General features: G+C 41.6%; 1 protein-coding gene across 2 annotated transcripts; it reads left to right on the top strand.

Annotated features, from left to right (window-relative positions):
• Positions 1-1,655: 1,655 nt before the first annotated feature.
• LOC138672644 (interleukin-10 receptor subunit beta-like) lies at positions 1,656-24,502 on the top strand. 2 transcript variants are annotated; one of them, XM_069760812.1, is made up of 7 exons: positions 1,656-1,869; positions 6,586-6,709; positions 9,993-10,159; positions 13,388-13,560; positions 14,071-14,221; positions 21,341-21,498; positions 22,391-24,502. In XM_069760812.1, exons 1-7 carry the CDS (start codon positions 1,821-1,823, stop codon positions 22,511-22,513), a joined length of 945 nt encoding a protein of 314 aa, XP_069616913.1. In that variant the 5' UTR covers positions 1,656-1,820; the 3' UTR covers positions 22,514-24,502. The 2 variants fall into 2 exon arrangements, with proteins under 2 accessions (XP_069616913.1, XP_069616914.1); XM_069760813.1 differs by lacking the exons at positions 21,341-21,498; positions 22,391-24,502 and adding an exon at positions 14,605-14,933 and having other exon boundaries at positions 1,690-1,869.
• Positions 24,503-25,429: the final 927 nt, after the last annotated feature.

Raw genomic sequence — 25,429 nt, 5'->3', positions numbered from 1 at the left:
GAGGGGAGTATGGAGCGGGCACTGACTGCGGGGAGGAAAGAGCGGCCATGTTGCCACCGGACTGCGCCCGTCGCTGATTGGTCGTGGCAATGGTCGTGGGCGTTTTGCCACGACCAATCAGCGACTTGGATTGCCATGACAGACAGAGGCCGCGACCAATGAATATCCGTGACAGACAGACAAGGACAGACAGAAGTGACCCTTAAACAATTATATAGTAGATGCTTGGTGATTCTGCTGTATCTCTGGCCATTTATGCTGCATTGTTGGGTGATTCTGCTATATCACTGGCCATAATGCTACATTGTTGGGTGATTCTGCTATATCACTGGCCATAATGCTACATCGCTGGGTGATTCTGCTATATCACTGGCCATAATGCTACATTGCTGGGTGATTCTGCTATATCACTGGCCATAATGCTACATTGCTGGGTGATTCTGCTATATCACTGGCCATTATGCTACATCGCTGGATGAATCTGCTATACGGTTAACCAGTCCTGCTTTAAACTCTGTGACAAGCTCAACTGAGCCTACTCTTCCATAATGCTACCAGGTCTTTATGGGACTCTGTGACAAACTTAGCTCTGCAGTATCACAGGACATAGTGTGATGTACCCCTGAAAGTTGTGCATCGGTTTCTGTGACAATCTGAGCTTGTTGTCATCAATTCCTTATTGCCGAGTTTCCTCTGCCTCCCCGTGGACTACCACTCCGTTATTTCTGTTGCCATAACCACAACTTGGCTGTATCATATCGCCTGGTTCCCATTTGCTCCTCTTGTTGCCATTCTGCCACCACAGCTTCCGTTGTTTCATATGGATCTCCATGTTGCACCAACGTTATCTGTCTGTGCTGCATTACAGCGGTTAATCCGGATCACTTCGATGATCCACCTCACCAGGTGAGGCATAACATTCAATCTTGGACCTGCCCTGAACTCACGAGAACCCCGTGCTCCAGATCCACTAGTCTCAATCGCATTTCCCGTTTACTGCCATCATTGTAGTCGGACATTTTCTGCAGTCACACATCCTTGTGTCATGGTCCGAGTGCGGACCGTGATACACGGACTGTTCACGGGTCTCCTGAACCGAACTTGACGGTCTCATATATGCCAAAGAGGTTTTCAAGTTCGGTTTAGGAGACCCGTGGACAGCTCTCCTGCAGTTTCTGGCTTTTCAAGGTAGTATGTCAACTCTACACCAGTAGACCACCTATACCCCTATTTATCACGTAGTAAAATCTTTCGTTTATAATATTTGTACCTGAACATAACATTATTATTATTTATTTATTTATTTATATAGCACCATTAATTCCATGGTGCTGTACATGAGAAAGGGGTTACATACAGGGTTATAGATATCTTTTACAGACTGGTACAGAGGGGAGAGGACCCTGTCCTTGCGGACTTACATTCTATGAGATAGTGGGGAAAAGACAGAAGGTAGGGGTAACATATCATTAGCAAGGTATAAACACATGGTTAACAATTTTCACTACCACTACAACTATAGGACGGGTGAGATTACAGGTGACTTTCGCACCTTGCACGTACACCGTGCTGGAGAGCGTGTGATTACGGCACTCTTCCCTGCTCTCGCATAGGCTTGCACAACCTGTGGGCTGATTACACAGGGGACTGTAATGAGCCGTCAGCCGTCTCCTCCCTCGTGTGTGTTGCTTTGTAATGTTTTCCTGTAACTGTGTATATTCCCCAGAAGTAAAAAATGAGGAAGTGACTGAGCGTCGTTACAGTGGGTGTCACTACATGATGTGACACACCGTACGGCACAAAGGACCCCAGAGCGGATCATGGACTATCACTATGGGCTTCTTATATTCATCTGCGGCTGGATTCCAGGTGAGTTGTCTCATTCCCCGTAAACTTTGAGCTCTTTACAGGGGATGTGGTAACGGGTTGTCCCTTTTGTAATAGATCAGGCAGATTATAGCGAAACATTCACCAAAATTTAGACTGAAATTATGCCAAAAATATTTGTATACACGGTGTGCGTCAAATTTCTCATGCGTTTTAGACACTTTCTCTGTCTCTCTCGACAGTTTTAAAAACTAACTAGAAGTGGTGTGGCTAGGAATCATAAATTAGCCCCAGGTTATCGAAAAGTGTGCACCATCGTGATAAATCGGGGGGAATTTCAGCCTCTCTGGTCCCTTTCAGCTCTGTTGGTTTCACATGAGCTACCGTGTGTCGGGATCTTTACCATGAATTGCCGAGGTTTTGTGATGTGGTTATCGTCCTCGCGGTGCTCATAGGTGAAACTTGTTAGACAAGTTCATGGCTGTAAAGAAAAAGAACAAAAAACAAACTGCATAGCTAAAAATTATACCGAAACGACATGTATGATTTTGGCACATTAGAATTCAGTTTAAGGACTGTACTGTTGGGCTATGTTCACACGTTCTGTATCTGGTCAGTATTTCACATCAGTATTTGTAATCCAAAACCAGGAGAGGAACAATCACAGGAAAAGTATAATAGAAACACGTCACCACGTCCGTATTTTTCACTCACTCCTGGTTTTGGCTTACAAATACTGATGTAAAATACTGACCAAATACTGATCGTATGAACGTGGCTTTAAATCTACCTACAGTTTAGTAGTAGGTAATGCTCTTAAAAATTATCTATGCTCAATGGGTGTAATATGAAGTTGTTGGACGCCAAAGCAAAATCAGTGAGTGGGCCACCCCGACGACTTCAACTGGAGAACTGGAGTACTTGCCATTCGAGAGTTTGGAAAAAATGGGTATAAAAAACTTGACACCGTGTTGTTCTTCTAAGGGCATAAGACTTCTTTTTTCAGACAAATTCTGCCTGGAACCTGCCTAAAAACATGTCCCCCAAAAATTAACATTATGTCAAAATGAGTTGCTGTCCATATGTTCTTGTCACTTCGAAAGCGTGAAGTGGCTCAAAAAAGGGACTGGCCAATTTTCTGGCATCTTCCTAGCGATGATATATATGTACCGGTAATTTAAGAAAAGAAATCGCCGATGGCACAAAATAGGTCCACCGAGAAATAAAAAAAAGATGCCTCAGTGAAAAGACCACCAGTGGTTTCCTGAGGCGTCTTTTGTCTCAAAACAATGTGGGTGCCCTGGCATGTAAAAGATGCCACATGTACAAACCCTTAGGGTGGTTTCCAAAATAGTTGTTCTTCCTGTAATTACAACCTTTTTATAGGCCATGGCCTATCACACCCCATTTCTCACCCCCTTAAGTATGCATTTCAAGTGCCAGGGCTACATTTATGTACAGAGCTAAAAGAACAATATCTCGGGAATGGAGAAGCTCAGGAACAAAAGGAAAATCATACTTGTGTGGGGTGCCCTGACATTACACACAAGAAACCTTCCAAAAGTGATGCTCTATGGAAGGATTCAGGAGGGTTCAGAGTGTGAACTGGAGATTTGCCAAAGCTTTCGGGAGTCCACATTGTCTTCCCTTTTCTGGGAACCTTTTGGACATTTCGAGACAGTTTGCAAATAAGGTCTCATTGAGATGTCCGTTTTTTACGTGCGTGTCCTATCGAGTTTTTTTGTACTCTATGGAGGCTGTTCACATGTCTGTGATTTTCTTGTGGATTGAGAACCAAAATATAAAAATGGAGACACGTCCATTTTTCATCCGAGTCACGGATCAAAATTATTCATACAAGTCTAGGGGTTACACAAAACACTCGGACAGTTGCCTCCTAGTACTGTCCGTTTTTCACTGACTGATTTCTAGGTGAAGTATGTGAAAACTCCAAGAGCTTTTTTTTTGTGGGTGTACGAGAAAAACTGATGGTAAAAACTGATCAATCACTGATGAAAATCTGATCCAAAACACTAATGAAGAGTTCTGCGAAAAATCCACTGAAGTCGGAATGAGGCCTAATGCTTCATTTATGGTATTGGTCTTCTGGAGTAAAGAGACCTTATGGGCTCCTTTAAGTTCCTGAGCATGGATGGCCACGACACCTTCTGCTGCCCTCATTCACCCCTCATTCACCCCTACAGCTAGAATAAAGGGTCCCATAGCCATAGCCAAAAATAAAAGGTCCCATGGCTTACAGATTTCGAAAGCCTTTAAGAGGTTATCTATGAATGACTCCATAATAAATAGACCCTAGTAACAAGTGATCGTTCCTAGCCTCCGAATGAGGTTGTCTTCTGTTGGATCTTTTGGGCCTGGCGGAGAATTTTCTTGTACTATAGCGGACGGTCTGACCTTGCACTAAATACAAAAACGTATATTTAAAACCACAATTTGAGGACCTTAATAATGTTTGGAGTATTTTATTTTACCCTTTTGATTTCTTTCTTTTAACTTTTGGCACATTCTGCCATGGTAACAAGATCAAGATGAAGGAGGCAAAACACGTGCGGGCATTCTCTCCGAATTATTGGAAAGGAGAAAACAGTTGTTCAGTGATAGGGCTCCATAGTAGCGCCACACATTGCTAATGAGGAAACTATACATTGTACTAAAGTCATTCAGTGAGCACATGGTGTACACTGCATTGACGAAGTAATACCACAACAAGCACAATGAGAAACATTCGTGACAGACCACAAGGGAGGATGTTTACAGCAGAAGTGACCCGGAGGTGGAAGACAGCGTTAAATAGAAAGAGAAGAATGACTCGGACATCCTGCCAAATAGGAAGTAGATATAAAACCATATATGATCATAAAATAATTACTAAAAGGGAATTATACCCCATCAGGTATTTATGGCATATCCATGACAATAAAGGTTTCATAGGACCCTAACCTATGAAGAGACTCTCTTTTATCAGATATTTCTTACATATTGGAGTTCTGTATGAACAAAAACGAGCTTTGACCTCCATAAATATTTATTATGAAAAACTTACTAGTATGGAATTTTGGCCCGTAAAATTATATAATGGTAAAAGGTGAAGATTAGGAACTCAACTGAGCGCCTCCTTTGTGATCAGCTTGTGTTGAAGCAGTAATTATTAGACCCCTATATACATTAGATAAAAGTTGACCAAACCAGATGGTTTTGGGGGAATCAGTCAGTCATCTATTGTGTGTCAAGGCCTCACAACTCTCCCCCCAACAGATCAGTGCAGATAGGGATCAGCGGGTTTTAATTTTTTTTTTTTTGCCAGATCCTTTTTTTTTTCTGCAGGAAGATAAGCCACTGCCGGATGAGTCTGGCAGAGGATTACTCTGATTTCCCAATAGAGAACACATAAATGCTTGACTAAGTTGAACGTTCACGTGTATGGGGCAGTCAGGTGAGATATCTGTATCTCAGATGTACGGGGATCTTTCGGTGTATCTAAAATTAAAAAACTATGACAAAAATAACCCATGAAGATAAAACGAGAGCACACTTTCTAAAAGTTTAGTCTAAAAGGTTATTGTTAACTTTTTTGAGTCTGCTCCATAACATCCTAGTTCATCTTTGTTCCTGTCGGATATCTGAATCAAAGGCATGGGTGAAGGTGAGGTATCTAGCAGTAATTGCCCTGCGGAGGTATGTGGACAATAGGGGGTGAAGGTAAATGAACTGAAGTTCAAAACTTAAGCTTTACTCACTGGGAGGTTCTATAAACTTTATGGTTGCACAATATAAGTCCAGTCTCTTGGTGGTTTCAGCAATTAAAGGCACGATGGCTCAATGGTGTGGCTTGCTGAAGTTCAGTTTATCTAGCTTAGTCTTCATTGTGGTGAGGCCTCTTTCACACCATCTAACTACACCCCCCAGTTAGACTTCCTGGATTCTGGTACCTCAATTTTTTTGCTTCACAGCAATACACTTGAACCGCCAATTAGACGCGTCCCTTTTCTGGTTCGACAATGGTAGACTGAAACCTGGACCTTCTCCAAAAGTTGTCTGGTCCATGAATTTGGCCTCAAACCAGTGGACCACTCTTCAATACCTGTGGATGCCCAACTCCCCCTATTGCTCAGTCTTACGGAAAAGCTTCCAACCAGAGAGGTTTTCTCCTTTCAAGAACTTTTGCTCTAATACTCGACTATGTAAAAAACACAACTAACGGACTAATCAGTGACTCACCCTCCCGCTGTCCAGTGATGGGTCTGTGCTGCTTTTCCAATGTTTGTTGTGTAATGATGTCACATCAGTCACTGATCTCCGTGTTGAAGTCACGTTGACAGCGCTGCAGACAATCAGTGATCTCAGCAGCTCTGCCAATGTAGATGGTAAAAGCCATTAAGCTCATTGATTGTAAACCTTGTAAACGTGGTATTACCACTGAAGTCGATCAACAAATAGTGGCATAGGGTGAATAAAAGCAGTTTTATGGGGGGTTTTGCATCCCTGGCCATTTTGAGCAATAATCTTTGAAAGGTAACAGCCCTTAAATGCTACGGCACACACACTATGCCTAACAGTCCTCACAGTGGTAGACCATGAGCCATGAGGCGGTTCAAGGAAGCGGATACCGTCTTGGAAGCTTTTCCATATCTATATCTCTGTACAGTATTATACTGTTTTTGGCCAATTTGAACCATTTTTTGCACTTGTATTAGATTGTACATGATAATATCACGCTGATTTCTTCTGCAAACACAGGTTTCGGGAAGCTTCCGATTCCCACCAATGTCACCATGGAGTCCATCAACTTTAGGAATATCTTGCGATGGAATCGTCCAGCTGAGCTCGGGGGTAACGTGAGCTACACTGTGCAATATAAAATGTAGGTGACATTGCAGTGATCGCTTTTTATGATTCTTCTTGTCATATAAATGTACATTGTGTATCACTTTAACCCAGCTGCTTCCGAACATCTTTTAGAAAAAATAGTGTTGGCCTCATGCTATAGAGTTTACAGACCCTGCAACAATAAAGGGGAAACTTCAGTATCAGTCGCTATTAATTGATGCACGTGATATATTTTTACCCATAAGTGCAGGTTTTAGAGAAATAAGAAATTCTTGTCATTTCATTTGAAAAAAATTGAATAATTTAGAAATTGATGGCAGCAACACATCTCAAAAATATTGGGCTTGGAAAGCGTCCACCATTGTGTGGCATCCCCCTGTTCTTATTACAATACTCGGTAATGTCAGGAAATGGTGGAGACAATGGCTGGAGTTTTGGGAGAGGAACTTTGTTCCCTCCTTGCCTGATGTCGGATTCTCGCTGCTCCACAGTTCATGGTCTTTGCCGGATCTTTTGTGTTATAATGTGTCAAATCTTTTCTATTGGTGAAAGATTGGCCGGTTCATCACCCAAACTCTTCTGTGCAGTCGTGCTGTTATGATGGAGGCCGTATGGGGTTTATCGTTGTCTTAGTATGATATAATATATAAGTCCTTCCCTGAAATAGACATTGTCTGGATGGATCAGATGTTGTTCTATAACCTCCATATACAGGTCCTTCTCAAAAAATTAGCATATAGTGTTAAATTTCATTATTTACCATAATGTAATGATTACAATTAAACTTTCATATATTATAGATTCATTATCCACCAACTGAAATTTGTCAGGTCTTTTATTGTTTTAATACTGATGATTTTGGCATACAACTCCTGATAACCCAAAAAACCTGTCTCAATAAATTAGCATATTTCACCCATCCAATCAAATAAAAGTGTTTTTTAATAACAAACAAAAAAACCATCAAATAATAATGTTCAGTTATGCACTCAATACTTGGTCGGGAATCCTTTGGCAGAAATGACTGCTTCAATGCGGCGTGGCATGGAGGCAATCAGCCTGTGACACTGCTGAGATGTTATGGAGGCCCAGGATGCTTCAATAGCGGCCTTAAGCTCAACCAGAGTGTTGGGTCTTGCGTCTCTCAACTTTCTCTTCACAATATCCCACAGATTCTCTATGGGGTTCAGGTCAGGAGATTTGGCAGGCCAATTGAGCACAGTAATACCATGGTCAGTAAACCATTTACCAGTGGTTTTAGCACTGTGAGCAGGTGCCAGGTCGTGCTGAAAAATGAAATCTTCATCTCCATAAAGCATTTCAGCCGATGGAAGCATGAAGTGCTCCAAAATCTCCTGATAGCTAGCTGCATTGACCCTGCCCTTGATGAAACACAGTGGACCAACACCAGCAGCTGACATGGCACCCCACACCATCACTGACTGTGGGTACTTGACACTGGACTTCAGGCATTTTGGCATTTCCTTCTCCCCAGTCTTCCTCCAGACTCTGGCACCTTGATTTCCGAATGACATGCAAAATTTGCTTTCATCAGAAAAAAGTACTTGGGACCACTTAGCAACAGTCCAGTGCTGCTTCTCTGTAGCCCAGGTCAGGCGCCTCTGCCGCTGTTTATGGTTCAAAAGTGGCTTTACCTGGGGAATGCGGCACCTGTAGCCCATTTCCTGCACACGCCTGTGCACGGTGGCTCTGGATGTTTCCACACCAGACTCAGTCCACTGCTTCCTCAGGTTCCCCAAGGTCTGGAATCGGTCCTTCTCCACAATCTTCCTCAGGGTCCGGTCTCCTCTTCTCGTTGTACAGCGTTTTCTGCCACATTGTTTCCTTCCAACAGACTTACCATTGAGATGCCTTGATACAGCACTCTGGGAACAGCCTATTTGTTGAGAAATTTCTTTCTGGGTCTTACCCTCTTGCTTGAGGGTGTCAATGATGGCCTTCTTGACATCTGTCAGGTCGCTAGTCTTACCCATGATGGGGGTTTTGAGTAATGAACCAGGCAGGGAGTTTATAAAAGCCTCAGGTATCTTTTGCATGTGTTTAGAGTTAATTAGTTGATTCAGAAGATTAGGGTAATAGGTCGTTTAGAGAACCTTTTCTTGATATGCTAATTTATTGAGACAGGTTTTTTGGGTTATCAGGAGTTGTATGCCAAAATCATCAGTATTAAAACAATAAAAGACCTGACAAATTTCAGTTGGTGGATAATGAATCTATAATATATGAAAGTTTAATTGTAATCATTACATTATGGTAAATAATGAAATTTAACACTATATGCTAATTTTTTGAGAAGGACCTGTAATGCTCAGCACTGATAGCACCTTTCATGTGTGCTGCCCCTGCCATAGGCACTAATGCCCCTGAACCATCACAGACGCAGAACTGTGCGCTGATAACAAGCTGGATGGTCCCTGTTCTCTGGAGTCTCCAGGACACGACGTCTGTGGTTTCCATAAAGAATTTCACATATTTATTCCCCTGACCACATAACCGTTTTCCATTTTGCCTCCATCCATTATGAATGAGCGCTTGCCAAGGAAAGACAGCAGCGTTTCTGGATTGTGTTGCCATTTGGCTTCTGTATCTTGCATCGGTGGATTATACAGAACTGTGATCACAGACACTGAGTTCTGGATTATTCCTGAGCCCATGCATTGATTTGTACGGATGAATCATGCCTGTTTCTAATGCAGCGCCACTCGAGGGCCCGTAGGCCATGAGCATCCAATATTGACCATTGTCCTTGTCCCTTGTGCACATGGATTTCTCCAGAATCTGATTCTTTTGATGATATTATATCCTGTAGCTGGTGAGATATTCACAGTCTTTGCAATTTTACGTAGAAGATTTTCCTGAAATTGTAGAAAAATTGTTCACAGATCGGTGACCTCTGACCATCTTTGCTGCTGAGACTCTGCCTCTCTAACACGCTCTTTTAAAATTGTCCCTCCAGCTGTTTTTCATTACTACCACTTACTTTTTCAGCCTTTCATTAACCCTGTGTTGATGTCATCAATTTCTAAATTAGTTAATTAACAAAAAAAAAAAGAAAAAATGTCCAACGTTCACCTCTTGATCTGTGTTCTATCTTCTGTAGTGAGCAAAGTATGGGTAGAAGAGATTTCCAAATCATTGCGTTCTTGTTTTCTTTATATTTTTATCTCTGTCTATTACATGGTAATCCTCTATTGAAGTATGTATTCTAATGACATTTTGTTTGCTTTTTTCTCTCAATGTGATTTGCATCACATTTGCTTTTTGCTGCTGCACATAATGTGAATTTTAATTTCTAGGGACTTCAGCTCTGAGAGGGATGACTATAAGTATATATGTGAAAGAACACATAAGCAGCAGTGTGATTCCTCCATTATTACATACAAGTCTTACGTGCGAGTGAGGACAGAGCTAAATTCCAAACAATCTGACTGGGTGACTATTCATTTTGACCCCGACCATCAAAGTAAGTATTTTCCCATCCACTATGGATAAATAGATAGATACAGTTGTACTCAAAAGTTTACATACCCCGGCAGAATTTTTGCTTTCTTGGCCTTTTTTCAGAGAATATGAATGATAAAACCAAACCTATTTCTCCACTCATGGTTAGTGGTTGGGTGAAGCCATTTATTGTCAAACTACTGTGTTTTCTCTTTTGAAATCATAATGACAACCCAAAAAATCCAAATGACCCTCATCAAAAGTTTACATACCCTGTTTCTTAATACCGTGTATTACCCTTTGTCATCAATGACAGCTTGAAGTCTTTTGTGGATGAGGTTCTTTATTTTCTCAGATGGTAAAGCTGCCCACTCTTCTTGGCAAAAAGCCTCCAGGTCCTGTAAATTCCTGGGCTGTCTGGCATGAACTGCGCGCTTGAGATCTCCCCAGAGTGGCTCAATGATATTGAGGTCAGGAGACTGAGATGGCCACTCCAGAATATTCACTTTGTTCTGCTGTAGCCAATGACAGGTCGACTTAGCCTTGTGTTTTGGATCGTTGTCATGTTGGAACGTCCAAGTACGTCCCATGCGCAGCTTCTGGGCTGATGATTGCAAATTTGCCTCCAGTATTTGCTTTCCTTCAACTTTGACCAAGTTTCATGTGCCTTTGTAGCTCACACATCCCCAAAAACCTTAGCGATTCACCTCCATGCTTTACAGTAGGAATGGTGTTCCTTTCATCATAGGCCTTGTTGACCTCTCTCCAAATGTAACATTTATGGTTGTGCCCAAAAAGTTAAATTTTGGTCTCATCACTCCAAATCACCTTGTTCCAGACGTTTTGAGGCTTGTCTGTGCTGTTTTGCGAATTGTAGGTGCAATACTTTGTGGCATTTGCACAGTAATGGCTTTCTTCTGGCGACTCGACCATGCAGCCCATTTTTCTTCAAGTGCCTCCTTATTGTGCATCTTGGAACAGCCACACCGCTAGTTTTCAGAGAATCCTGTATTTCAGCTAATGTTATTTGTGGGTTTTTCTTTTCATCTCGAACAATTTTCCTGGCAGTTGTGGGCAAAATTTTTGTTAGTTTACTTGACCGTGTTTTTTTTTTTTTTTTCAGAGCCCCTCATTTTCCATTTGTTAATCACAGTTTGTACGCTGCTGACTGCCATTATCAATTCCTTGATATCTTTTTGTATCCTTTTCCTGTTTTATACAGTTCAACTACCTTTTCTCGTAGATCAGTTGACAATTCTTTTGCTTTTCCCATGACTCACAATCCAGAAACGTCAGTGGCTGGATGAAAGATGCAAGAGTCTGTCTGGATCCCAGAAACTCACTCAGCTTTTATGCAAACACACTGATTACAAGCAAACAGGTCACAGGTGAGGATGTTAGTAGCCATTCAATCCCATCTGTGTCAACTTCTGTGCATGTTATCAGGCCAAAATCAATAGGGTATGTGAACTTTTGATCAGGGTCATTTGGATGTTTTGGGTGGTCATTATGATTTAAAAATATAAAGCACAGTAGTTTGACAATAAATGGCTTCACCCAACCACTAACCATGAGAGGAAAAAAAGTTTTCGTGTTATCATTCATGTTCTCTGAAAAAAGGCCAAGAAAGCAAAAATTCTGCCGGGGTATGTAAACTTTTGAGCACAAGTGTAGATGGATGGACGTATATTAGATAGATAATAGATATTAAATAGATAATAGATAGATAGATTGATAATAGATAGATGATAGATAATAGATAGATTGATGATATATATATATATATATATATATATATATATATATATATATATTAGATAATAGATTGATAATAGATAGAGATTAGATAGATATTCGATAGATGATAGATATATAGATTGATAATAGATAGATATTAGATAGATAGTGGACACAGTGAGAATAGGGCCCTTGTGCAAGAACAATTTATGGGCCACTTGCAGTAGAATAATGTGTCTGGACAGAAGCTGCTTTGGAGCTGGTAGTGGCCTCTTTCCCTATTGTGCCCATCTACCGCTGCACCAATGGTGTCTGCTCCCAAATATATGTACACATAGATGGAAAGATAACAGGCAGACGGATTGCTAGACCTTTTAGGATTTTTTAAACATACTACCCAAGACCATTTTCCTTACAGAATGGGCAACACTTCACATGATATATAAACATGCTGATCCTGTAGTAAATAAACCGCATAAGGATCAAGAAGTGCTGTAATTTGAAAGATAAAAACGATCACTTTATTTAAAAAAATAAAAAATAAAAAATGCACACAGATATAGAAGTAAGAGGTGCCTCAAACCACAAAAAGGGAGGTCAGCTGAAGCAGTATACATTAATACACAGGCAAATATAAATGCATGGCAACATGTGTCCTGTCCATCAATTTACACTGGTGTCAAAATTAGACAAAATATGCACCTAAAATACATAGGCTACTCTCAATACAGTCAGCAAGGTATGTTGTCCTGAAGAAAAAAATCATATACTCACAATGGTCACACTACCATAGAGCTAAACAGGGGGCTTGTGCTTAAACAAAAAATATACCTGTTGCCAAATAGGCAATGTGGTAGCATGTGATGGTAAATGCAGAGAAAAAACATTCCGCTGGTAGAGCAGTGTCTAAGAATGAATCACAATAATAGCAATTGTTGAGAATGTATTCCTATTCCCCAATATTTGCACTAGAGTCACAATAGCCTGTGCCAAGCATATATTACCTGGGTTTGTCCTGCTTCGGGAATAAGATGCCGAGTAGAACGCTAACCTGACCCCGACGCGCGTTTCACTCGTGATTCTTCCTGTGTAGTAGTGTAACATTGTAAATTGATGGACAGGACACATGTTGCCATGCATTTATATTTGTCTGTGTATTAATGTATATTGTTTCAGCTGACCTCCCTTTTTGTAGTTTTTGTGGTTTGGGACACCTCTTAATTCTATTTTCTATATCTGTGTGCATTTAAAAAAAAAATTGTAATAGTCATCGTTTTTATCTTTCAAATTACAAACACTTCTTGATCTTTATGCAGTTTATTTACTACAGTATGTTTATACCTTTTAGGATTTGCAGAATTTGGGACAGATATTTTGTAAAATAAATCATGGGCTTTATTCCCACATTGCACCAGTAAAGTCTCCTACTGTGTGTATCTGACTGTGGGCATTATTATAATAATATACCAGATTCTACCATTAGATCATATTATATCCATTTTCTTTTATCAAGCAATAATCGGAGCTCCAAACACAACAGTCTCCTCAAGGTCGGGATACCTGGACGTCAGTTTTAACGGCCCCTTTGTAAATTCCGAAGAATACTTTATCGGAAGGTCGATAAAGGAGAGATATGGGGAGCTGACTTACAGGGTGTTTTACTGGAAGGAATCTGACCCTGCACATGTAAGTAATGTATGGTCGAGACCACCGGAGATAGGAGGGTGCTGAACTCAGCCATGTCCTGCAGCCCTATAGACAATGTACAGAACGATGCGCACGCGACTGCTGCCCCATTACATCCCTGCTCTCAGAATCCTTTGGAGACCTAGAAATCAGCAATCTAGCCTGCAGATAGGCGATAACTTTTTACATTTTTTTTTTCCAAGCTGAATATATTGGCAGAGAATGACACTTTTCAGCTTGGGGTGGGCCGCAGTTGTCTTATTATCATGAGAGGGAGGGGTTATAATAAAATATATTAAGGCAGATTTACAGCTGTATGCAGAGAACATAGAATCATAGAAGCTGATGAGGACACTTGAGCGTTTCCTCCCTCCTCCCTGCGCAGTGACCTCTGCATATGTCACAGAGCGTGCCCGTTATATTCTACCATAGATGTCACTGAGTCTGCTATATTCCATTTTGTATATTTTCAGCTTTTCATTCTGCTTTTTTTTTTGCATTTTATTCCAGGTTTTAAATATAACTACAGAAGACAACACAGAAATTCTTCATGACTTAAAAACGTGGACTGTCTACTGCGTGAAGGTCCAAGCCTACGTGCCTCAGTTTCACAAGGCTGGCAAGTTCAGCCCTGTGATGTGCAATCAAACCACAGAAGACGGTAAGCGACTATTATACTAAACCTGTTACACAGCGTTATACACCGACCTGTATACCCGACCTGTATACCTGACCTGTATACCCGGTGCCCCCGATGAAAATGTCTGCCAGTTAACTTGGCTCTAGCAGCCAGAGTTGTTACACTGTACCCCACCTAAGGAGGAGTCCTGCCCTTCTGTCTCCGTATGGTTTCTTGGCCATGGCATATACCTAATTTGAACCTAAGACCTCGGCGGGGGCTGCAGGGCTGAAGTGCTAACCACTGAGGTAGCGGGTAAGAGCTCATACTCATTTGTGAGAAAAACAGACTACAAAAAAATCGGATTGCACTTTGACCAATGTTATTCAATGGGTGACATCTCATCTGCAATTTTTTTTTCTCAGCTGAAAGCATACTGCGAAAAAAAATCGCAGCATGCTGCGATTTGCAGCGTATCTTGGACGAAACTCTCCAATGCACATCAATGTCCGCGAGCAAAAAATCACACGGCATATGGACCATGCGAGTACCGTCCGATTTTTACACACCAATTAAAAGTTCAGTGGTAAAATCACAGCAGGACTCTACGTAATGGAATAGATAGATTACATACAGTATATACAGTACGCATAGAATAGATATATCAATGTCAGTGACATATACAATTAGTGCAGTGTGCGGTCAGCTTACTATACATGTATTTAATTAATAAATTAGTATTTTCTGAAAAAAATTGTGTGGGCTCCCATGTAATTTTCCAAACCAGCAGAGGGAAAGCCGATGGCTTGAGGCTAATGTTTATAGCATGGGAAGGAGGTAATACCTATGGAGCTTCCCAGGCTACTAATATCAGCTCACAGCTGTATACTTAACCTTTCCTGGCTATTAAAATGGGGGACCCCCCCAAAAAATACAAAATACGAAGGGTCCCCCTATCATTAATAACCAGCAAAGGTTAGATAGACAGCTGCAGGCTAATATTAATATATAATCAGAAAAGGAGTCACCAAACTGCCATTAAAGGTATATAAAAATCCATCATTTATTAATAAACATAACAGTAAAATACTAAGATGACATACAGAAAACTCTAAGTCATAATCGGGTAATAACGTGAATAACGGACATAGGTAACAGGCACCAAATACCACACCTAGAGTTTACGACTAGAGGTCACAAGTTCGCTAACCAAGTTCTCCCATACATGGTAACACATAGACAATCCCTATGAAAAATGTAAATCTACAGCGGTATATAGGACTGGACCTCACCCATATTAGTCGTGGTGTGTATATGGCAGCGCCAGCCCCTATGCGCGTTTCGCGTAGGCTTCTTCGGGGGGCTGTAGCCTACGCGAAACGCGCGTAGGGGCTGGCGCTGCCATATACACACCACGACTAATATGGGTGAGGTCCAGTCCTATATACCGCTGTAGATTTACATTTTTCATAGGGATTGTCTATGTGTTACCATGTATGGGAGAACTTGGTTAGCGAACTTGTGACCTCTAGTCGTAAACTCTAGGTGTGGTATTTGGTGCCTGTTACCTATGTCCGTTATTCACGTTATTACCCGATTATGACTTAGAGTTTTCTGTATGTCATCTTAGTATTTTACTGTTATGTTTATTAATAAATGATGGATTTTTATATACCTTTAATGGCAGTTTGGTGACTCCTTTTCTGATTATATATGTATTGTCTGGGAGTCTTTTCTGTCCGCCCTTGGACTTGCATGTGGCTCTGTTCATATTATTTATAGGCTAATATTAATAGCCTAGGAAGGGGCCCATGGATATTGCCCCCCACAGGCTAAAAAACATCAGCTCTCCGCCGCCCAGATTTTACTGTACGCGGCTGCTGAATTGACGGCTTTTCATTTATCTCTCTCTATCTAATATACAGTGGGGCAAAAAAGTATTTAGTCAGTCAGCAATAGTGCAAGTTCCACCACTTAAAAAGATGAGAGGCGTCTGTAATTTACATCATAGGTAGACCTCAACTATGGGAGACAAACTGAGAAAAAAAAATCCAGAAAATCACATTGTCTGTTTTTTTAACATTTTTTTTGCATATTATGGTGGAAAATAAGTATTTGGTCAGAAACAAACAATCAAGATTTCTGGCTCTCACAGACCTGTAACTTCTTCTTTAAGAGTCTCCTCTTTCCTCCACTCATTACCTGTAGTAATTGCACCTGTTTAAACTTGTTATCAGTATAAAAAGACACCTGTGCACACCCTCAAACAGTCTGACTCCAAACTCCACTATGGTGAAGACCAAAGAGCTGTCAAAGGACACCAGAAACAAAATTGTAGCCCTGCACCAGGCTGGGAAGACTGAATCTGCAATAGCCAACCAGCTTGGAGTGAAGAAATCAACAGTGGGAGCAATAATTAGAAAATGGAAGACATACAAGACCACTGATAATCTCCCTCGATCTGGGGCTCCACGCAAAATCCCACCCCGTGGGGTCAGAATGATCACAAGAACGGTGAGCAAAAATCCCAGAACCACGCGGGGGGACCTAGTGAATGAACTGCAGAGAGCTGGGACCAATGTAACAAGGCCTACCATAAGTAACACACTACGCCACCATGGACTCAGATCCTGCAGTGCCAGGCGTGTCCCACTGCTTAAGCCAGTACATGTCCGGGCCCGTCTGAAGTTTGCTAGAGAGCATTTAGATGATCCAGAGGAGTTTTGGGAGAATGTCCTATGGTCTGATGAAACCAAACTGGAACTGTTTGGTAGAAACACAACTTGTCGTGTTTGGAGGAAAAAGAATACTGAGTTGCATCCATCAAACACCATACCTACTGTAAAGCATGGTGGTGGAAACATCATGCTTTGGGGCTGTTTCTCTGCAAAGGGGCCAGGACGACTGATCCGGGTACATGAAAGAATGAATGGGGCCATGTATCGTGAGATTTTGAGTGCAAACCTCCTTCCATCAGCAAGGGCATTGAAGATGAAACGTGGCTGGGTCTTTCAACATGACAATGATCCAAAGCACACCGCCAGGGCAACGAAGGAGTGGCTTCGTAAGAAGCATTTCAAGGTCCTGGAGTGGCCTAGCCAGTCTCCAGATCTCAACCCTATAGAAAACCTTTGGAGGGAGTTGAAAGTCCGTGTTGCCAAGCGAAAAGCCAAAAACATCACTGCTCTAGAGGAGATCTGCATGGAGGAATGGGCCAACATACCAACAACAGTGTGTGGCAACCTTGTGAAGACTTACAGAAAATGTTTGACCTCTGTCATTGCCAACAAAGGATATATTACAAAGTATTGAGATGAAATTTTGTTTCTGACCAAATACTTATTTTCCACCATAATATGCAAATAAAATGTTAAAAAAACAGACAATGTGATTTTCTGGATTTTTTTTTTCTCAGTTTGTCTCCCATAGTTGAGGTCTACCTATGATGTAAATTACAGACGCCTCTCATCTTTTTAAGTGGTGGAACTTGCACTATTGCTGACTGACTAAATACTTTTTTGCCCCACTGTACATATATAGTGTGTGTTTGTTTGTGTGTTTGTTTGTGTGTTTCCTTTGAAAGCGATGTGTAAATGACAGAGAACTGCTGTATGTAAAAGCTCATGTTAAAATCACACTGCATTCGGATGTAAATTGGATGCTAGGTGTGAAAAATCGGATTGTACTCGCATAAAAAATGCATGACACTCGTTCTTTTTTTTCAGTCCTAATATTGGAACTTTTTTTTCACACATATGGGTATGAGTCCAAATTCACAAAATCAATGGAATCTGATTGTAAGGAACCCAAAAATCAGACTCTGAACCCTGAGAAATGAGTTCTGTAAAGTCCCATTTTAAGGGAGCAGAGATGCAAACACTCGATCTCCTCTCTGTTCATTGTCTATGGCACTGCCATAAATAGCGAAGCACTGGACTTTGATTTATTTGCCAGTCCTATTGACAGTAATTAGAGTGAATATCGAGCGACCGAACCTCCACTCCTTTCAAGATGGGACTATGAAAAAATCAGTTTCCAGTATCCAGGACTCTGTTTTAGGCATCGCTTGCAGCCCCAAGGTCAGAGCCACGTTGATTAGTAAGTTATCCTCTAAATTACAAATATGGAAATAAACAAATGTAGGATAAAATACATTATGAAGGGATGAGAAGGTGAGCTGTGACATCACCTATTGTGAATGGTGGATCCTGTGTTATCTCCTGTATATAGAGGTGTTATCAGTCATTGTACAGGAGGAGGAGGTGAGCTGTGACATCACCTATTGTGAATGGTGGATCCTGTGTTATCTACTGTATATAGAGGTGTTATCAGTCATTGTACAGGATGAGGAGGAGGTGAGCTGTGACATCACCTATTGTGAATGGTGGATCCTGTGCTATCCACTGTATATAGAGGTGTTATCAGTCATTGTACAGGAGGAGGAGGTGAGCTGTGACATCATCTATTGTGAATGGTGGATCCTGTGTTATCTACTGTATATAGAGGTGTTATCAGTCATTGTACAGGAGGAGGAGGTGAGCTGTGACATCACCTATTGTGAATGGCGGATCCTGGGCTATCCACTGTATATAGAGGTGTTATCAGTCATTGTACAGGAGGAGGAGGTGAGCTGTGACATCATCTATTGTGAATGGTGGATCCTGTGTTATCTACTGTATATAGAGGTGTTATCAGTCATTGTACAGGAGGAGGAGGTGAGCTGTGACATCACCTATTGTGAATGGTGGATCCTGTGTTATCTACTGTATATAGAGGTGTTATCAGTCATTGTACAGGATGAGGAGGAGGTGAGCTGTGACATCATCTATTGTGAATGGTGGATCCTGTGCTATCCACTGTATATAGAGGTGTTATCAGTCATTGTACAGGAGGAGGAGGTGAGCTATGACATCGCCTATTGTGAATGGTGGATCCTGTGTTATCTACTGTATATAGAGGTGTCATTGTACAGGAGGGGGAGGTGAGCTGTGATATCACCTATTGTGAATGGTGGATCCTGTGTTATCTACTGAATATAGAGGTGTTATCAGTCATTGTACAGGAGGAGGAGGTGAGCTGTGACATCACCTATTGTGAATGGTGGATCCTGTGTTATCTACTGTATATAGAGGTGTTATCACTCATTGTACAGGAGAAGGAGGTGAGCTGTGACATTATCTGTTGTGAATTTTGGATCCTTTGTTATCTTCTGCATATACAGGTGTTATCACAGTAGCGCCCCTCTTCCCTGGGTGGGGGAAGGTAACAGAGGGAGGGCTAACTCGGGAGATAAGGCAAGGGTGGAAGCCCCGGCATCTTCACCTTCAGAAGTATCCCAGTGAGTAGGGCAAGCTAGGGTGCCACCTAGTGTTATGAACAGGAAAGGAGCCCCTGGTCATGGGTCACCCAACATCTGTGTCGTGATGCCTGTGTTATCTACTGTATATAGAGGTGTTATCACTCATTGTACAGGAGGAGGAGGTGAGCTGTGACATTATCTGTTGTGAATTTTGGATCTTTTGTTATCTTCTGCATATACAGGTGTTATCATTTATTAAAATCCACTCTTTGGTGATAATGAAACTACTGAGAAGTCTTATGTACAGAAAAGGAAGTATGAGTGTAGGAAAAGACCTAATGGCCAGTGTGACAATTGTACGATTTATTTTTGTTTTAACATGAATATAGACAGTGGTATGGATATTTTTTTTCTCTCAATTCACTATTTGGAGTGCTGCCTTATTTGGACATTTATGTCAACAGGATTCCTGACTGTGGATCTTTTGTGATCGACCAGCCGACTAACCTGGGTAGTCACTATATTGAATTTTGCCAGGCGCTCTTTTGTCTTTATTTTTGTGCCTTATCCCACTGGTTGTTCAGTTATTCACGTGTTTTTTAGTGTCCGGTGCTTTAGGTGCACTTGTTTCATCATAGGTTGTTGGGATTGCCGCACGGGCAGATTAAAGACAACTGCGGTTCCTTTCCGGGATTTTAGAAGCTCCTTTGTGTGTTTTGTTGGGCTGTGCGCATGTACAGAACCAGTTCGCCAACATTCCTCCTGGTCTATTCTCATCGCTACCAGAGTCCTGAACATGTATCACACGAGGGTTACAAGTTTCGGCTCAGGCTCTCCCTCTTTATCCGGGATGTGGGTTGCTGACCTGTTATGTGTCTTATTAAGATTTGATTTTTCTTTTGGTATCGTACTTTTATTTATATATTTCCATATTGACAGCTCACCAGGTTTATTTTGCTATTGCATTTTCCTGTCCCTTTCCTATAGGCTTACTTTGGTAATGCACATTTATTTGTATTGTCAATGTTTCAATGAATTCATAGTTTATTTGTGGCCTTGCCCTTTATGTATTACCCTTTATCTATAAATTCGGTTAATGGGGAGATTGTATTTGTCTATTTCTGTATTCTGTTTTGGAGACTGATGTGATCCTTTCCAAACAGTATTTTACCTACTTTTTGTTTTTACATGTAAGATTATTTGGTGCTCTTTGTACATATCAAGAAAGCTTATTTCCACTTTTTTTGGTTACCGTATATTGCAGGTCCTGCTTCATTATTCCTTTATGTGTTTTTACACCTTGTCCCTTCTCTTCCCTCCATAAATATGGTGTTTGGTCAGGTCAATGACTTTATTTAATTTTTCAGATAAGTATATGCAGCACCTGGGCTACGTCCAGGGTCAATGTTTTACACATGGCTGTCAGTTTTTTAAGTTCCTGCTTTAAAGAGAACTTGTCACTTGCCATAAAGATGTCATTTTTAAAATCTGGTTTAAACGCCGCTGTTCTCCTGAATCCGGCGTTGTTTTTCTTTTGTTCCTGCGCCTCTCCATTCCTGAGAAATCGCTCCATCTTCCCTGTATATAAATCTTGTCTTGTTAGCCAAGTGGGCGTGGTCCTCAAGAAGATGTCCACAAAGAAGAAATAAGGATTATGCCTACTTTGTTAAAAAGACTGGAACATCTAAAGGGAGAAGGGGTCATAGTTCAAAAACCGGAGAGGAGCAAGAACAAAACGAAAAGACCACCAGATTCAGTAGAACAGCGCCATTTACACCAGGTTAAAAAAATACATAGTTATGGTAAATGTCAGGGCCTCTTAATTAATAATGCTGATATTTAACATTATGAACTACTTCCAGGTAGGATCCCATCATGGAAAATAGCCCTGCTGTTCCTCGGATCCATGGTACTTTCAGCCGTTTTTTTCCTTCTCCTCGCCTATACCATAATGAAAGGATATGAGATCACACGATATATATTCTTCCCACCATATTCTTTACCAGAACATCTGAAAGAGGTTTGTATCTGGCCTTATATTGTGTCTTCACTACTAATTAATAGTGATGAGCGAATTTACTCGTTACTCGAGATTTCCCGAGCACGCTCGGGTGACCTCCGAGTATTTTTTAGTGCTCGGAGATTTAGTTTTCTTCGCCACAGCTGGATGATTTACAGCTACTAGCCTGCTTGAATACATGTGGGGATTCCCAGGCAACCCCCACATGTACTCAGCCTGGCTAATAGCTGTAAATCATTCAGCTGTGGCAATGAAAACTAAATCTCCAAGCAGTCATAAATACTCGGAGACCACCCGAGCGTGCTTGGGAAATCTCGAGTAACGAGTATATTCGCTAATCACTACTAATTAACTTCTTTCAGACCTGTGAGAAACATATTTTTGAAAGCCTAAGGCTTCAATCACACATAGGGGGAAAAGTTATCAGAGTCTTTGAAAATTTGCATCTTTTGGCTGCAATTATAGAGGGGGCTGTGTTGATCTCTGCTCACTCATTCTTTACTTGCACTATGCAATGACAGTGCGCTCTGTTACCGGCTCGTCACTTCCGATCAGGGTCGGTGAGAGAGCGAACTGTCACTGCGCACTGAGAAGAACACTGCACGGTCACAGGAATCTACTGAACCTCGGTTGGAATTGACAACCGATGCGCGCTCAGTAGAGCAGCCCTTGAAACAGAGGTCTCTGATGACTCTTCATTACAGGGAGGGAACAGGGGCTGAGGCAGTGACTGGAAATGGGGGTGCCCAAAACATTCTAATTGGCCAATAACATTATAATTGCCCAGTTTGCCCTCATTATATTATATTCGCATTTCTGACAGACTCCCTTTGAGTGAAATAAATGTGGATGACCTATATATATGAATTATGATTTTTTTTCTCCCCTGCAGTATTTGAGTAAGCCATTCTACAGCGCTCCTCACCTGCCGACCCTGCCCACGGAGGAATGTGGAGAATCGTGTTCGCAGCTGACATTTATATCAGAAGAGACACACGAGATGGACGCGGCATGAGACATTTTCCTCAGGCCCTATACTGATTATCTGTGTGAATGATGGAATGGGGGTCCTCCCATGGGAGGCGGGACGGATGAGGACTTTCGTCTCCTAGGGTGGCGTGATCCAGCACCATTGTGGCGTCATTCCAGTCCAATTTTTCTATTTATTCAGTTAGACATTAGTTTTGGGACCATATTCGGTAAAGGACGGTTCTGTTCAGTCCCCCTGGAGATCCGGGAAGCATAAACTGATCAGCATGGACATTACCTATGTTATATCTCTGTTTCCATCCCTTGTGCCCTCGAGGGTGTTTGTCAGTTCCGATTCTATCCCAGGTCATGGGTACGATTTCCCATAAAAACCTGGGCAATATTAAGACTAAGATTTCATTCGCATCCTGTATGGGATCTATATTTAGAGTGTTTGCCCGGAACATATGGCCTATTAGGGTATATGTGCGTCATAGATCCCACATACTACGCTCAGGATCTCCCTCTATGAGCCAGTGCAGAATGCCAGAGGTTGCCTAGGTTACCGTCCACCTCTGCAGACTTTCAGCGGTGGCCAATTACAAGCACTGTGCTATAGAGTTTGCAACTTCAGTGCCCTGTGCCTCTCTAATGCTGCAGAGACAAAGCTGCCTCTGCTTGGAGCATGGGAGAGAACGGTTCAGGCCGGCTGTCAATCATCAGGCGCGCATCGCAGCGGGGACTGGCGTGCTCCTGAAAACTTTTCTTTAGAAAACCACTTTAAGGAAAATTTTAAATGCTTAATATAATGGGTAAATGTGAAGACTTGAAGGCAATTTTCCCATCGTGTACTTTATTTTTATATTGGCCTAGATATTTATTTACAGGCTGCATCTAAAGCCTCTCATTTAGCCAAACCAGAACCAGTCCCGTTTACAGTAGGGTCTCGGGTTTGGTGGGTATGAGCTACTTTTATTTTTTTTACCGCCATGGATCATTGCCTTTAAAATAAGTCTCAATACAGAGTTGAATCCCTTTATTTATAGCCCTTACCCCCACAACTTAGTCGCCAACTACAACATTAGTTGTGAGCGAACGTGCTGGGATAAGGTGTTATCCGCCATGCTCGGATGCTAACCGAGGGTCTTCGGCGTGCTTGAATAATTTGTTTGAGTCCCGGACATGCAGGGATTGCCTGCCCGAATTTGATCCGATATTCGGATGACATCTGAGTGCAGACAGAATGGATGGAATGGAGAATTTTTTTACATCTTCTCTTCATCCATGATCACACTCATAATTGATCTGATTTTCTTGGATGACAAAAGATACATAAACCTCTGGCAAAAATTAAGAGACCACCACATGCAAACCCTGTCATGGGCAGCCCAATCTCCAGCCCTGAACCCCATTGAAAACCTCTGGAACAGGGGTGTCAAACTGCATTCCTCGAGGGCTGCAAACAGGTCATGTTTTCAGGATTTCCTTGTACTGCACAGGTGATAATTTAATCACCAACTCATTATTTGTGTAGGTGATTAAATTATCACCTGTGCAGTACAAGGAAATCCTGATAACATGACCTGTTTGCAGCCCTCGAGGAATGCAGTTTGACACCCCTACTCTGGAATGTAAGAGGATGATGGATAGTCACAAGTCATCACACAAAGAAGAACTGCTTACATTTTTGCGCCAGGGGCAGTGTGAAAGACTGGTGGAAAGCATGCCAAGACTCATGAAAGCTGGGATTAAAAATCATGGTTATTCCACAAAATACTGATTTCTGAACTTTTTATGAGGTAAAACATTAGTATTGTTGTTTCTAAATGATTATGAACTTGCTTTCTTTGCATTATTTGAGGTCTGAAAGCACTGGGTTTTGTGTTTTAAATTTTGACCATTTTTCTTTGTCAGAAAAAACAAAACAAAATTTATTGCTTGGAAATTCAGAGACATGTTGTCAGAAGTTTATAAAAGAACAATTTACATTTTACTCAAAAATATACCTATAAAGAGAAAAATCAGACAAACTGAACATTTTGCAGTGGTCCCTTAATTTTTTTCCACAGCTGTATATGCTCTTCTGCACCCAGGCTTGCACTAATTTACCGAAGTTTGATCCTTTCACCTTTCTTTACGTTTTTTTTTTTCTACACTTGAGGCACTTTTATATTTTTTTCATTATGTATTTAATGGAACACTCCAGGAACACCGCAGATCCTTCTCCTGTTCTTGGCGTTGATACCTCGTACCCTTAGGGACTGCGTTGGGCATGACGCAGCGTGGCTGATTTACTAAGCTACATGACTTGGAAATTTGGATTCATTTAATTAATAAAGTCACGTGCCTCAAGGCGCCTCCAGTCGGGCACTGAGGTAAGGTTTGTGGGATACGGATCTCCGATGCTCGTCATGAATTTGACGAGCAGCAGGTGGCTCGCCCAAGCGGGGCCCACTTTGGGCAAAAATGGCATAAGCCCACCGAAAATTGTAAGACTTTAGCGTAGCCTTGCGTTACACCAAAATTTTTCAACTTATCAAAGTTTTTTACCTCAGAAAAGTTTGCACGTTATAAAACTCAGACAGTAAATACTATCAGTTTTAATGGAGTTCCTTGATGATATGTCGTCTAGATTTATTATTCTGGATACAGAGGAAATCTTAGATTAGCGTGCAGCAGTCACTGAGCGAGCAGATATCTCCTGCGCACAAGGGAGCAGGAACATGGGAGGTCTTCACTTTATGTACTTTAACGAAGAAAGTGAAAGGGTGGTCCTCTCCTGGCCAAGCTCTTATGAATAGTTCCGACTTTATGCTAGCCATTCCTCTGATGATGATGTACCTCCACTACTCGTAGTGAATGCTGCAGTCAATCAATGGCCGCTGAAGGGCTGCAGCAGTCATGTGACACTGACATGCGACCGCAGCGAAACACAGCACTGAAATCCGAGGGATGGCACCTG

Source organism: Ranitomeya imitator, chromosome 3 (genome assembly GCF_032444005.1).
Source record: "Ranitomeya imitator isolate aRanImi1 chromosome 3, aRanImi1.pri, whole genome shotgun sequence".
NCBI lineage: Eukaryota > Metazoa > Chordata > Amphibia > Anura > Dendrobatidae > Ranitomeya > Ranitomeya imitator.
The sequence above is the reverse complement of the archived record's forward strand: the minus strand, read 5'-3'. Positions and strand labels throughout refer to the sequence as shown.

Excerpts from the sequence above, each read along its gene's own strand:
- LOC138672644 (XM_069760812.1), top strand. The coding sequence starts at position 1,821 with ATGGACTATCACTATGGGCTTCTTATATTCATCTGCGGCTGGATTCCA. Across the intron at positions 6,710-9,992 it reads TACACTGTGCAATATAAAAT|GGACTTCAGCTCTGAGAGGG; the intron begins GTAGGTGACATT and ends TTTAATTTCTAG. Across the intron at positions 13,561-14,070 it reads AGGAATCTGACCCTGCACAT|GTTTTAAATATAACTACAGA; the intron begins GTAAGTAATGTA and ends ATTTTATTCCAG.